Genomic DNA, 14598 nt, shown 5'->3' with positions numbered 1-14598 from the left:
ATGGTTTATTTTGTTGCAACTTGTGTACATGATCAGCAGAAAATGTACGTACTCCTAATAGACCGTCCATACAGTTGATAGAAGGTCTATTGCATTGCTCCTGTGCTTCTTCCAGAGCAATCGTTGGGTTCTCTTTTTTATATTTTCCTGAATCCGGGCAGCTGACATCTTAGTAATGGTAGTAGTTTTGTAATGCATAAATGTTATCATTTGTGTATAAATATTGTATTGGTAATATTATTATCATTTGCTTCTAGTTGTACTTGTGATACATGAGCAATAGGATGATGCCTACTTGCTGGGATCAGCGCTGCTGAATCTAGGGGCGTGGAATCTAACATGCTCTTGGTCTTTGCCAGGGACCCCCCAAGGGAGTTTGGATTTAGCTGCAAGGGATGTGCAGGTCGCAGTTCTCCAGAACAGCTACCAGCGAAGTAGTAGGTGAAGAGTGGTCAGGCAATGCGGGTCAAAAGTGGGCAGTGCAGTACAAAATCAGGATAATGGGTTGTGGTTCCTGAATTGTTAGGAGATCCGATCCATGTAAAGAGTGAGAGAGAGAGCATCAGCCCGAGAGTTACTGACACCGGGACGAAAGGTAAGGGTAAAATCGAACCAGGATTAAAAAAATGACCAACGGGCCTGGCTAGAGTTCAGGCACTGAGCAGAGCGTAAATAGGAAAAAGAACAAATCCATCTCGCTCTAGGGTTAGGACTTCCTCATCCTTTATACCTTAAATTTATTTATAATTATATAGGTAATTCAATATGAGGGGGTGCTCTCTCAAACAAAAATGATATCAAGACAGAGAGTGGTGAAACAAGTCACCTAAGAAAGGTTGTTGACTGAGGCACTCCAGTCCATTAGAAAATATAAAAACAAAATTTATTAAGGATCATCTTTAAAATAGGATAAACCAGGTATCACTGAGATCGGCGAATATTAAAATAAAGAGTGATGAGAAATTAAAGATAAGTGATGAAGATAATTAAAAATACCCTTCCGGGAAGCCGGTAATCACATGAATGTGACACTTATTATTAAATGGGAAAGATGCCCATTGGTATAGACACTGTATCATGGAATTCTAAGTAACCCAATTTATTGGAATTTAATATTAATCCATACGTTCATTGATACACTGTGTCCATTCTCACATATAATTAACAGTATGTGTCCACTCTGGGTTGAAATAACAGCAGTTCTGATAATGAGATACGCTATTGAGGTTCAAGTTTCTAATACCACTGAAGTACAAAGTATGAGACAAAGGTATTCTTGGGAGCTTAAGATCTATAAGTATAGTCCCAATAGTGTTAGCTAATGACCTAATTTATGTATATATAGCATAACATAATACCCTCACATCCTATTAAATGTTAATGCAGTGCATGTGAGAAAGGGGTTAATAGTACAAGTATCACAGTGAAATTCCTCTAAAGCTTGTCTGTTGTCATCAGATATTTCCCCAGCTTTAGGCACTAAATGCTCCCACCTATGACCATACTGGTAATGATGTTCTAGCTAGTGGTGATAAGTGAACTGAGAACTCGTATTCCAAACATCCCTCAATAATAATTATACACTGGGGCCAGACCAAATTGAGCGTCTCATAGTTTGCCAAACTAACTAAAGAAACTGCTTAATTCACAGAGTGTGACTCGATCGCGGCTAACCCCGCTGACCGGCTTCACACTTCCGGGTGTGTGACGTCACCCGTTAGATTCACGCGTCACTTCCGGGTGTGTGACGCGTGACGTCACACACCCGGAAGTGTGAAGCCGGTCAGCGATGTTAGCCGCGATCCTGTCACACTCTGGGAATTAAGCAGTTTCATTAGTTAGTCTGTCCAGAGCGTAAATAGCTAAGGTTCTTGTGGTCAGTGTACTGTTGTCACTAGATGTACTGTGCCCTCAAGAAGATGTCGCCATTCTTCCAAAGTCAACTTAATAGTGTTATGGCCACCAGTGCGGCATTAACTTGTAGAACTGGGAGAAGAGGTCTTTACCTATAGCAGCTGCCTTTCCCGTAGAGACTGGTTATGCTCACAGATACTCGGATGCCCCCAGGACTTACACTCAGCATAGTACAAGTTTATGGTCACACGGCAGCACACAGGTACAGTAGGTAATACACGGAGAAGGGACTGGCCAGAGATCCGGGGACTGGACAGTGATGGTAATGTCGGATTAGCCAGACAGCACCTGCATAGATGTAGATCTTATTGTTATACACAGCTGGCATCGTGCCAACTCCACTCGGCTTTGGCAGTATAAGTAACCAGTAGCTGTTGGACTTCCATCTCCCTATATTTTTAATGACTGCACAATCTAAACCCACTCATGCCTACTCAATGACTGTGCCAATGAATGGGTATTCAAATGTATTGTTTCTGTCCTTGCAGCACCCAAACTAGCTTTCAAAATGTTTGTGAATTGTGACCCTTGTTAAATCCATATTCTGGGTATATGGAAGATTCCTACAGCTTCCTCAGCTTGACCCATTTCCTCTTGCCCAACTGATCAAGTCTTGACCTCCTGATAACAAATACTAAGTCCCCTCCAGTCAGCCTGATATCATCCAGCTCTGGCCCATCTTTTTTTTATTGTTGCTCACCAATTAACTTATCTTCATAGCCCCAAAGGATGCTTTCATTAACGTTGCCCAGAATAATGCTACTGCAAATTGAGCAAATCTTTTTGGGAATCTACGCTTCCCTATGCTAGATGTTAATCAGTATGCTGCCAATGGGAATACAATGGAGGGGGAGTGGTCCCAATCCCCAGTTATAAGCACAAAAACACACAAGTTCCCATGCGCAATGGGGAAAGTATGTTATGTGGGTGGATTAGTGGTAGACGTAATGGTATTTTATTGATACAATATTGCAATAGTGTGTGTGAGAAAAAAGAAAGCAGTATTACAATTGCAAATGGTCAATAATCAATTTCTTAAAAATAAACAAATAACCAGTATACACTAGTCTTAGTGAACTGAAAACACACACAAAGCAAGAACCAGCAGTAAAATCTCAGTCCAATAAGCTAGGCTTAATAAGCACCAGTAAATAATGAAGGTGTCACACATCAGGCTCTCAGGTCCTGTTACTTACCTCTCTGCTTTCTTTCCTGCGGTCCTCAGGCTCTGCTGGTTTGAAATCTCTTTTTCATGCTGCCCAATCTGTCTCCACTCCAGAGATCCTTGGAGAAACAGGGTATGGGCGCTTCCATCTTGGAATTGGTCACATGAATCCTCCCAGCCAATCAGGGGATAGCACCCTCCGCTTCAGATTTCCCTCCAAAACCAGTTCCAGGGAGTCGCCATCTTGGATATGGTCACCAGAGCTTTCTCAGCAACTCGGAGTGCTGCTTCTGCCCAGCTAACCGCAGTCTCCAACAAGTAATCATCAACTACTATAAAAGGACTTTCTTGAGCCCTTACTTACCTATTGCCAGTGCAATGTTGTTATTTCAAATGCCAACCTGGGTCCCAGCAGTCTGCAATCCTTTCTGTTGTTCCAGTTCAGACAGTGCAGTCTGCATTTTGGCTCCAGTCTGGTTCCAGCATTCCACCTCCATTCCAGTTCCGTCATCCAGCCTTCCGGTTCCATCATTTTGGTTCCATTCTGGGTTCAGAAATTCAGTTCCTGTTTGGTCTTCTCTGCTAGTTTATCACCACCTGTTCCTGTCCTTTCACCTACATGCAAAGGAACATAATTAGGCAACCCAGCTTTGTGTACGTAGTCACCAGCCTAACTCCAGAGACACAACCCAGTCTGGGTATGGACAGATCCTCAGGCGTGACGGATGGTAATGTTCAAAATCAGAATAATCCTAATAGAAAAAATGTAGAGCTGTTGTTGTCCTAATTGAACACTTTGGCCCCTTGCATCCAAGAAACGTGCAGGACACCTGGATTGCTAAAGTTTGTAACAGTGACAAGTTCTCACAAAGTCTGGTGGGCTCCAAATGTTGTCCACTTAATATACTAGTAAATGAGTAGATGTAGAGGGCCCGGTTAAAGTTCATGTGGGAATACTTTTTATACATACGGATATAGGCAGTGATGGCTGGTAAATTTCAGAATGGGGGAAATCGTGATAACTCAACCTCATATCTGGATTGTTGCCCGAGAAGCCCGGTCCAAGTGTGTCGTTCCTCCGCTGTTCGGCCGCTGCTGGATACTGCACAGATGTGTTTATGGAGGCAGTGTTCCTATGTCCTATGCCCAATTCTTCACACATAAGCAGAAGCGTAAGTTAGGCAGTTGGTGTTGAGGTTCATGAGCTTAAAAGTGGGTAGATGGTATGGTTCCAAATCATACCATCTACCCAAGATGATATATACATTGGGGCATTCCTGGAGACCATAGCCCCTTTGCCCATGCAAAAGCCACCCAGGTGTCCCTATGTCTGCAATAGGTGGTCTACTTATTTCATGCTATAGAGGCCTGAGTCAGCTCAACCCTCTTGTAGTCACTAACTCTGAAAAGTGAGTATGGCATCTGGAAGGGGTTGCCCCTGCCTGTGAATCAAAGATGCAAAACTTTGAAAAATTAAACCTTGCTAATGTATATATAAATAAAAATTATTAATAATAATAATCTATATACCTGTCTATGGAGCATATTTATCATTAAACACATCTTGAACTCGATCCATTTCATCCTTTTCGCAGAGATAAGGAATGAAATATCGTAAGTATTTATTAATATTCTTCACTAGGAACAGGAGTCACAAAAAACAGCTGTTCCTTGCGAACTTACCTTTTTCACTGCCTCTTCTCTCCTAGTGACCTGTGTGATCCACAGCAGGCTTGAAAGTCCATTTGCGCATGTGCCGTCTGAAAACCTTGGGCATGTGCACAAACATATCTGAGGAGGCGATGCAGCATGTGAGAGGGAGGGATCATATTATCCCTCTACACATGCGCTGTTCAGATCTGCTCTTAGGAGCAGCGCTGAAAAATAACACATACGTAATGTACGCCAGCCTGAGCTGGCGTACAGTAAACGAGAACAAGTTCAGATTTTCAGAACTTGTTAAATTGTGGAATATAGAAGTCCCCACAGACATCTATGGGGACTGCTTTGCAGGTCAAAGTATCTATCTATCTATCTACCTATCTAAGAATAATCTCTTATCTATCATTTATCTTATATCTATCTATATATCTAACATTTATCTCATATCCTATCTATATATTTATCTATCTACCTTATGACAATTAGGTTTGAATAATTTAATGTATCAGACCACTTGACACAGGGCTTTGCATTTCAAGATTCTGATGAATAGAGTTGCAGTCTTCAGACAGCAGTCTAAAGTGTTTTCTGATGATTCAATGGACCTTTGTGTTCAAGTGTGCTGTATGCTATGAAAATAGCTGAAATAACAACATCTCCAACATATCAGCCTATCCAAGAGCTGTTCCAGAGCTCTTCCACTGCATAATCCACTATACTGAAGTGCTTGCTTTGTTTTGCCCCTCCGTGCTGTTGACCCAATCTTAAATTAATGAGTTCCAAAGGCAGAAAGCTGTTTCAGCAGCAGTATAACAATTATTTGACTTATTTTGCCGTTTAGATACTTTGCAGCATTTCTACTTTTTGCACAGTAAAATATTTTCTAGTAGTATTAGTAACTTAGTTTAATTAACCTTAAAGGGATTTTTACATAACGTCTTTTTATCTACACTAGAACATCACTGCACCCCCTCCATTTGCCTAATAAATCAGGGTTCCAGTGCTTGTTGCTAACGACAGTGGATGCCAACCGTAACTCCAGTCAGTTTCCACTCTAAGGCTGGTTACCCACTGGTGTTATGAAAATGCCAGTGACACCACCACTCCTGACCGCAAGCACAAGTGGTTATGGATTTATTGGAACCAATAGGTTCATTTTCTCTATCCATTTACATGCTTTTACTAACATTAAAAAAACTCCATTAAAAGTATGGTTTGACTCCTGTGGGTAATTGGCCTTAAAAAAGAACTGTAGGTAATTTTACTGATTAAACCCCTGCTCCAAAATATCCTGGTGCTGAACTTCACTCCTGCTTGTAATAGTCCTTTCTCCATCATTATGGAGAAAATGTAATGCATACAATGCATATTGCAATGTGTCAATAACACTAATTGCACAGCATGATGCCTGCAAGTGAAGATAGGGCAGGTTTTATATTACTGATTATTGCAGCGATAAAAGACCTCCTATTGCCATGATTTAACAAGAAAATATCACCAGGGCTGCTAAGCGATATTCAGTTGCCCAGCGATACTAGCTGGCAGAGATGAGAGAACTGTTAAACGCTTTGCCAGCTAGTCTGGCTGGCAAAGCGTTTAAAGTCCGGTTTACACATACCCAAGTCTGGGTTTCCAGTTCCGCTTTTTAAAAAATAAACAATTTGTTACATGTTTAAAATGTTATAATATATAAATATATATTTGCTGCCATTTCTATTTGAAAAAAATATTTATTAAAACAAATTACACAATTCTAATAATATCTCCACATATCACCATCTCGATTCCCATAGATTGTAAGCTTGCGAGCAGGGCCTTCTCACCTCTTTGTCTGTTTTACCCAGTTTGTTTATTAGTTTGCTCCGTTTGTCTCCAATTGTAAAGCGCTATGGAATATGTTAGCGCTATATAAATAAATTATGAGGATGATGATTATAGCTATTGCGGAATTGCAGCAGTACATGTACCGCTGCGATCCTTGTTAAGCTTTCACGAGAGGAAGCTGGCGAAACTCCTCGCCAGTGGGAGCGACAGAAGGAGGTAGCCCTTGACAGATAGGGAGAAGCCGCTCACTGGAGATAAAGCTTTTCTCCCATTAATAAATAGACCTTTAAAACTGACAATGAAATAATGCGTAAACTAATAAGAGGACGTCTCTGACAACTGTCACCTTTTCACATATATGCTTTGTACAGTACATACATTGAACTGCTCTGTTTTACATTCCCACTTAAGTAGGTCAGATACAGATACTTAATTTATGACTGCATGAATTTGTAGGATCATCATTACAATATGCAGTACCAGGGATTTGACTTTCTTACCTGTACAAATACTAGGCTATTCCTACTTCTGCACAGTTCGGCCAATCGAAATAATTATTGACTGTGGCTAAAATACATTTTGAAGTGCAACTGAAACCAGCAACAATTGATAGAGTCTGAACTAGGTGTACAAGACTGTTGCCTTTGCTTGGATGTCAGCACAATAAATGGATGTCAGAATAATAAATTCAGCAAACCTGGAATGGTAGAACTGAGTAATTCAGTGTAAAATTCCCAGCTGTCAGTTTCGAGAGTATTTTCGTTTTGTTTCATATTAAACGCTGTTAGCAGCTATTCATAACAGTATTAAAGAACAAAACATATGTCATATGATCGGGCAGTTACGGTTATATATATACAGGGCTAGTGTTGTATGTCTATATCCTCTGCTACTTGTGAAGAAGCTGATCGCAGTTTCCTGCTTGTCTGTATTTACAATTGTGTGTGTGTTTCAGTGGCTCCAGCAGCATCGTGGGCAGGTGCTTAACTCCTGCCTGCATCAGCCTCCCAGCTGTAGCCTCATGCTCCAGGGATGTGCTTCTGCCAATCGGAGGAGCCATCCCTCCGTGTGTGTGACGGGGAAGGGATGGTGGGTGGGTGCTATTGTTCCCTTGCCTGATTGTTAGGCAAAGAGAACCAGCCTGGGGCTTCCTTATTCCAACATCTAGGGTGGGACCAAACGAGTCAGTTCTGTCAGCACCCACTTCTCTCTGCTCTCATCCTCGCTTATCAGAAACCCCCTTATAATTGGCCATATACTATCTCCTCCTCGGATTTAAGTCCACATTTTCTTTCCCTGTTTCCACATTCTGGAGTCCTTATGTACGACGACCTGTATATCCATGGATTTGAAGACTCAGAGGTGGTAAGTGTGAGAGTTTTTGAGAATACTTAAAAAATCTGTCAGGTTCTAATTATATCTATATATAAGATATAACCATATTTCTAAATGATCTCTGTCTGCTCGAACGATTTTTCCTCAGCTACATTGCTAAATTGGCCATTATTTTTTCCTTACTGGCTGCTGAGATAGTTAATAGTGAGATTCAGCAAATAAAACACACACATACACAGCTTAACACTTCTGATAAAAGAAGAACAAGCTAGTTTAAAAATAAGTAATTGAATGCTACTTTTCTCACTGCACACACACTATATATATATATATATATATATATATATATATATATATATATATATATATATATATATATATATATATATAATTATAATTGCCTGTTACATAGGCTTCTAGACTGCAGAGGTCTATTTAACAGATGTGGGCAGGCATTAAAAGTGTATATTACTGTATACATTATAATATATATGTATGTATATATATATATATATATATATATATATATATATATATGTATATATATATATATTTATATATATATATATATATATATATATATATATATATATATATATATGGTGGGCATGTATTGTTGGGAGGTAATACAATATATTTATAAAGAGAAAACTGTACAGGTTTGCTAAGTTAGTTAGAATTAATGAATTAATGGTTTCCCAGTTAAACTACAGTTTGGGAAAGTTGTTGCTGCTACATAGTCTGAAAATCTAAATTTGCATCCTTGCAGATAGATATAACGTAAATAATGTACTATATGAATGTTTGAAAATTGCCTCTGGACACTCCCTCCAGCTCTAAGTGTTGTGACAAAGCTACATGTAATGGCTTGGGATGGCTTAGGGGTGACCGAGAAACAGAGCTTTTATAATTATAGCATAGTCAATACAGTGACGCCATATGCAAGTGAGCTGATTGCCCCCTCTTATATCTAGACCCCAGTGGAATGCTTATCACATGTGCCATCCTGCCTATACATGTACCCACATCACTAGAATGCTTTCCATCCCTTTCTGTGACTGCACATTGTCGTGGAATTGTTATACTGTCCATGCACTTTTTCTATATAACTACTGTATGTTTAAAGAACGAATACAGGTGTCAGGATGCCCTTTAGCCAGTAAATACTGCATGGGATGACAAGTTAAAAAACATCAGCACAGCTGCAGCAATACCACTTGCGCAAACTGTTGGTTTTGTGGATCTGTACAATTCTTTATTTCTTTATTTAGTACACACATGGGGGCCAATTACAGATATGGAAACATTGTGTAGACACAATTGTGCCTATTTTACCACTTACTGCATAAATTCAGCCAACACTTTAGCAAATTTGTGTTCCATGGTTGAGGTGCAAGTCTACAAGAGTAAAAATGGCACAAAGTATTGTCTGCTATCTCGTATTTGTCTCACTCCATTTATTAATTTGATGTTTTTCTTTATTTCTCCAAAAATACTGCTCATTATATAACAGCCTTTATTTCAAGTCTCTGTTTAACATTTTGAGTTTTTAAATACATTGCTTTATTTGTGCATTATAATGCACTTATGTATTGCTACAAAATGCTCCTAGACAGAGGAAATGGCATCTCATTAAGTTTGACTCTCTGAATCTGTAAAACAGGTGTCATTTCTGAAAAATAGGGACAGTAAAAATCAGAAGAAGCAGATCCTCTGTGTACTCATTTTTTTCCACATTTGTAAATGATCCCCAGATATTTGTGTTGAAGGTAAATATTTGTATTGCTGCTTTATGTGTTGCGTGTTGCATATCATATGTATATTGATGAAGAGTATGATGTGGAAATTTTATGTCACTAACTCTGATGGGGGATATCCTCCTTGAACTTAGACCGAGAAGCGATCTGCCCCTCTGTCCTGGAGATTAATCATATTGGCACACATAATTACTGATACCACACCAAGCAGTGCAGAGAATATGGCCACAGCCTTTTATTTAGTTATCCATCATAACCTTAAAGGGTAGGGTGTCTTGGGCAACCAAGGGCCATCAAAGGCCAATGGTTTAAACCATGTCCACTAACCATACCAAAGGTCACGTATGCCATGCACATCCAACCAGCCACCTCAGCCCCTGTCCCGGTGACAAACATAAAACCATTTTTATTATCATCATCAATGTATCTCATTTTACTGTTTTGTTTTTTTTTAAAGATTATAAACGTTACATAACTTAGTACTATGCAGACAATTGGTACAATTTAGTAAATATTCAACATTTCAACCCTTCCTAACTCTTTATTGGTTGTGCAAGGTGGGTTATCGACACGTGTTCTAATTTTATGTCACTGTAGCCCCGGACATGATACCCCCCCCTTCCTCTTCACCCTTCCTTTACCTTAACCCGCCTACGATGGGCTTCTAAAGTCTCTCACCTTCTGCCTGCCCCACTCCCCCCTTGCAGGGGAAATCTCCTTGTAATTCCTCCTGAATCAACAAGACTTCCAATCTCGCAGAGTGGCAGCGAGACCTGTGTCAGACCTGTGGCTGGCTGACTCCTATTGTGTGCTTTTCCAAAGACATTTACTACATTTTCCCTGCTGTACATGTAAACACGCAGCACATAAAAATGCCAAAATGTTCCTGTTTTTGTTATAACTATGCGTTATTGTAGATCACCATATTATTTTTGGTTACTACTGGTAATTGATCAGTGCACATTATAGTCAGGACCACAGAGGAATTTCAGGCCCGGTATGGCAATTTCTTGGGGCCTGTTTCACAACTGCCGAAAGGGCCCCACTGGCTGGCCTGGACCCCATTTCTTTGTGCTTGCTCTCCCCCTTCCCTCAGCTCCCCTGATTATGCCCATTGCAATAGGTGTGTGTCACAATAGTCCCACTTTAGACAATATAATTATTTTTCAATTTACTCTGGTAGAGGTCTCTGTAATGTGTTATGTTGGTGTTTGGCTCAGTATATCCTCTCTGTCTAACAATTGAATGGTGGTGCATTTATTTGAGTAAGAGTTACATTGGAATCTCCCATACAATGAAAATCCTTTGATTGCCCCAGGAATAATTACACTAAAATTATAATCAAATCTATTCAATTGTTTTAATCTGTTGGAGAGCTTAATCAGTTTTATTTTTAGTATAAAATATTTAGGTATTATCATTTATGGTAGTTCCCATATAAGATGACAATACAGGGGCCTGCAAAGCTCTTAAACTGAGAAATATATACTGTCCTGAGATGCTTCTCCCTTCACGCTGTTACACAGATGTTGTTCTAACCCTTTTAGCACTTGACATGTTGACAGCAGAATATGGTACTGAGAATTTAATTCTACTTGCTATGTATGACATTTAACAATGAAGAGAGTCAACACTTACACCATTAAAGGCCATTCCTTTGTTGATATCACAGCACATCTCAACATGGTTTATGTGCATTTAACTATATATGAAAAAAGTTGTTTTTTTTCATATATAGATCGCAGTGAGGGAGGTGCTCTGCTACGCACGAAACCCTGACCCATATGTCTCCTGTACAACACCACTTGTGACTGATGTAGGAAATCATACTTGCCTACACTCCCGGAATTCCCTGGAGGCTTCAAAATTTCGGGGAGTCCGGGAGGCAAACCCGGATTGAATGGTGGCGGTGGGTCTTAATTGTGTCATTAAGCCCCGCTATTCAATGCCATGAATTTCGGCATTTTATAGTGGGCACCACGCCCCCTCTTACACCCTGTCACATAACTTCCCGGGGGGAGAAGTTTTGAAAGTTGCCATGTATGAGGAAACTTCAGTGCATCCTGTGTCATGTCAGTGTGGCTGCTTCTATCAGTGATCATTGCTGACATCATTGAATTATTTTCATTTGCTACAAATGGTGAACACAATGTTGTATCCTAAGAGTGAAATGACAAATGTTCTGATATATCTCACCACATGGTGTATCAGCATTTGGCGCCCTTATTTCATACAGGAAAAATGCAGATATGTAGAGGTATTTTTCTGAATATAAGTTTGGCATAAATAGTTTATACTTTAACTTAATAGGAGAATTTGATGCAGAAGCTAATTTGTAAAAGAGTGGTCCACTTCCAGCTTCTGTCTGCTGCATAGCAAATCTCAGCCTGGATTCAGACTTCCCTAGGCTGTCATTTCATGTTTTGTGCAGACCCAGTTTTGCACAGAAATCTCAATTTTTACTGTTGTATTGTTGAATAAATTCATTGTCACTTAATGACACCTAATTGTAAAGCTGTAGCTGTTATCATTGTTGGATTCCCACATCCCCATTTATTTTCAAAGGCTTATTACTTGTTACTTTTCATTGTGCTGCAAAATCAATAGTTTATTTTTGTATTAAAGTATCTGTAATATTTAAGTTAGTAATTATGAATGCATTCATTTACTAATGAGTTGATTGTGCTGTCTATAACACCTACGTAGCCAGGGAATTGCTGTTGGACCGAATGTAGCATGTGATATCATCCAATGAGATGTGAAGGCTGTATAGCTGGGTACATATCTATGCAATTATCGTGCAGATCACACGATTCACGACTGCTTGTTCAGATATTGCAAGAGTGTTTATGCTCCCACGATCATGTTGTATTGTATTTGTAGAGTTTGTATAGAATCATGATCTTTTCAGCAGATGGTTATGAGATGTAGATCATATATCTGAAGGTAAATAATGTAGGTGTGTACACATGAATCGGCATGCTCATCGGGACTTTCAGTCGTTGGTGAAATTGTTACATAAATTATATCTGAAGTAGGACTGCATAGGTGTGTACCCAGCTTAACACTCTTGTAGAGATAGTAAAAAAAGCATGACAAACATGAATTTATCATTTTTTGGTAACATTGTTTTTATAAACTAAACATTTTGTCATAGCTTTACAGAGCATTGCATATTTTACATTGTATTTACTCTGCTGTTGTGTTATCAGCCATCAAAGACATAGGCAACTTGCTGTGTTCTTATATTGGATTATTATCGTAACTATCTGCACATCTAATAAGCTCCTGAAGCGTTTACATATATCTGTGAATGTTACCAATAGCTATAGTATATAAGCCGACTTGTATTTTTGCTCTAGTTGTGCTTTAATAAAAAAAAAAATAGGATAATTGGAGAATATGTTAAAACATTTTAAGTAATTTGACACGTGGCTGCTGACACATGGCTTCCCAGGTATTTGTGTGGCACTGGCTGCTAATGATATTTTATGGATCCTAGAAAGATGGCCTAATGCGGCTAATTGGGTGTTATCACCTCTTGCGCACTATCTGACATAATATAGGGGTTCACTGACAGCTGGCGTAATGCAGAGGGCACTGGTTGCTGACTTAATGTGGGGTATTGGATGTTGAGATAGTGTGGTGATACAGTCTGCTAACAATGTGGAGGCACTTTCGCTGGCAAAATTGTTATGTGCTCGTCAATGTATTGTATTATATTTTCAGCAATGATGGCTGTAATACATACTGGACAACTGGACTGTATTATACATTGGTTGTTTGCATGGCGCAGTAGGTCTCTGCTTAGGGGATGGGGTGGACTGTACTGAAAGGCAAGTTTTCCTCTGCTCATGTATATGGCTACATTTTTTTTGTTTGTACTCAGCAAAGAAATACAAACTCAGTGACTTCCAAGTCCAGTGTGCTGGGAGGCTCCTTCTGCATTCATTCTTCTCTTGCGATTGATCCCCTCCAGGCTCCTCATTGTGCCTCCTGTCTGTTTGCCCTCCCTTTAGATGTAAGCTCTCATGAGCAGGTCCCTCTTCCCTGCTGGCTCTCTACCTATTCTTCTGCTCTTTCTTCAATGTGTAAGCTATGTGTGGAGCTTTGAAGTCCTGGTATTTTTGTGTATTGTTCTGTATGCCACTTTATAAACAAAGCTTAATAATAATAATAATAATAATAATAATAATAATAATAATTTATTGAGATTGTTGTGCCCCATGCTTCGCAATTCAGGGTCAGCAGAAAACCCTGGTGACGTGATCTTTAATTAAAAAACAATGTGAAAAAGATTTTAAAAAAAAAGGTAGAATACACATACACCTTTTGATATGCACTTTATTATGACCCACATACATAGACTTAACCTCCAATAATTATACACATATTGGTATCCCTGTAAACGTTAGATTTCACAGAATAATATTTTCATTCAATGAAAGCTAGGAAGAGTGGATTTAAAAAATAATTGTATTATTAAAAGTATGTCCCAGAAGATATTTTACAATTTATTTTGGTAGGATAAAAGAAACAAAAAGTTATTCTTGGTGGCTCCAATGCAGGGCAAAAATTCAAAATCTCCTGGGGCTTCCTGCTGTGCACATTTTGCACGGACCCAGACGAAATGATAAATCAACCAGGTGGGGAGGTTTCACTGCAGAGGTTTCACTGAGGAACATGTTTTATTTGTGTTGGAGGTGAATTGTACAAGGTAGCATTAATATTATATATATGTTAATGATGGGTCAGCACTAAGGGCACGAAATGTTTTGTGCCTACAGACTCCAATTAGGTAAATACAGCCTGCCACACATATAATTGTTGTTAAACTTAAGATATGATATGAGCTACAATGTTCTCAGAATTACAGAGGGCCCTAAAGAAGTCTTGGAGACCACACCCATGTTACCTTGTGGAAAGTGCATAGTAAACACC

At 39.3% G+C, this 14598-nt stretch overlaps 1 protein-coding gene across 4 annotated transcripts in view; it reads left to right on the top strand.

The window, feature by feature from the left end:
• The window catches only part of CACNB3 (calcium voltage-gated channel auxiliary subunit beta 3), a 184394-nt gene that overhangs the window by 49969 nt on the left and 119827 nt on the right, over positions 1–14598 (top strand). For 2 of the 4 annotated variants that reach the window (XR_012688642.1, XM_075199644.1), the window contains exon 1: positions 7678–7930. The exons of the other annotated variants lie outside the window; for them this stretch is intronic. Coding sequence is in view for 1 of the 2 variants with exons in the window: in XM_075199644.1 (XP_075055745.1) it covers positions 7886–7930 (45 nt within the window). In the remaining variant the exon portion in view is untranslated. Of the gene's footprint in view, positions 1–7677; positions 7931–14598 lie in introns of those variants that run through there. 4 annotated transcript variants of the gene reach the window in all.

This window comes from Mixophyes fleayi, chromosome 2 (genome assembly GCF_038048845.1).
Source record: "Mixophyes fleayi isolate aMixFle1 chromosome 2, aMixFle1.hap1, whole genome shotgun sequence".
In the NCBI taxonomy this organism is placed as follows: domain Eukaryota; kingdom Metazoa; phylum Chordata; class Amphibia; order Anura; family Limnodynastidae; genus Mixophyes; species Mixophyes fleayi.
This window is presented reverse-complemented; position numbering and strand designations above follow the sequence as displayed.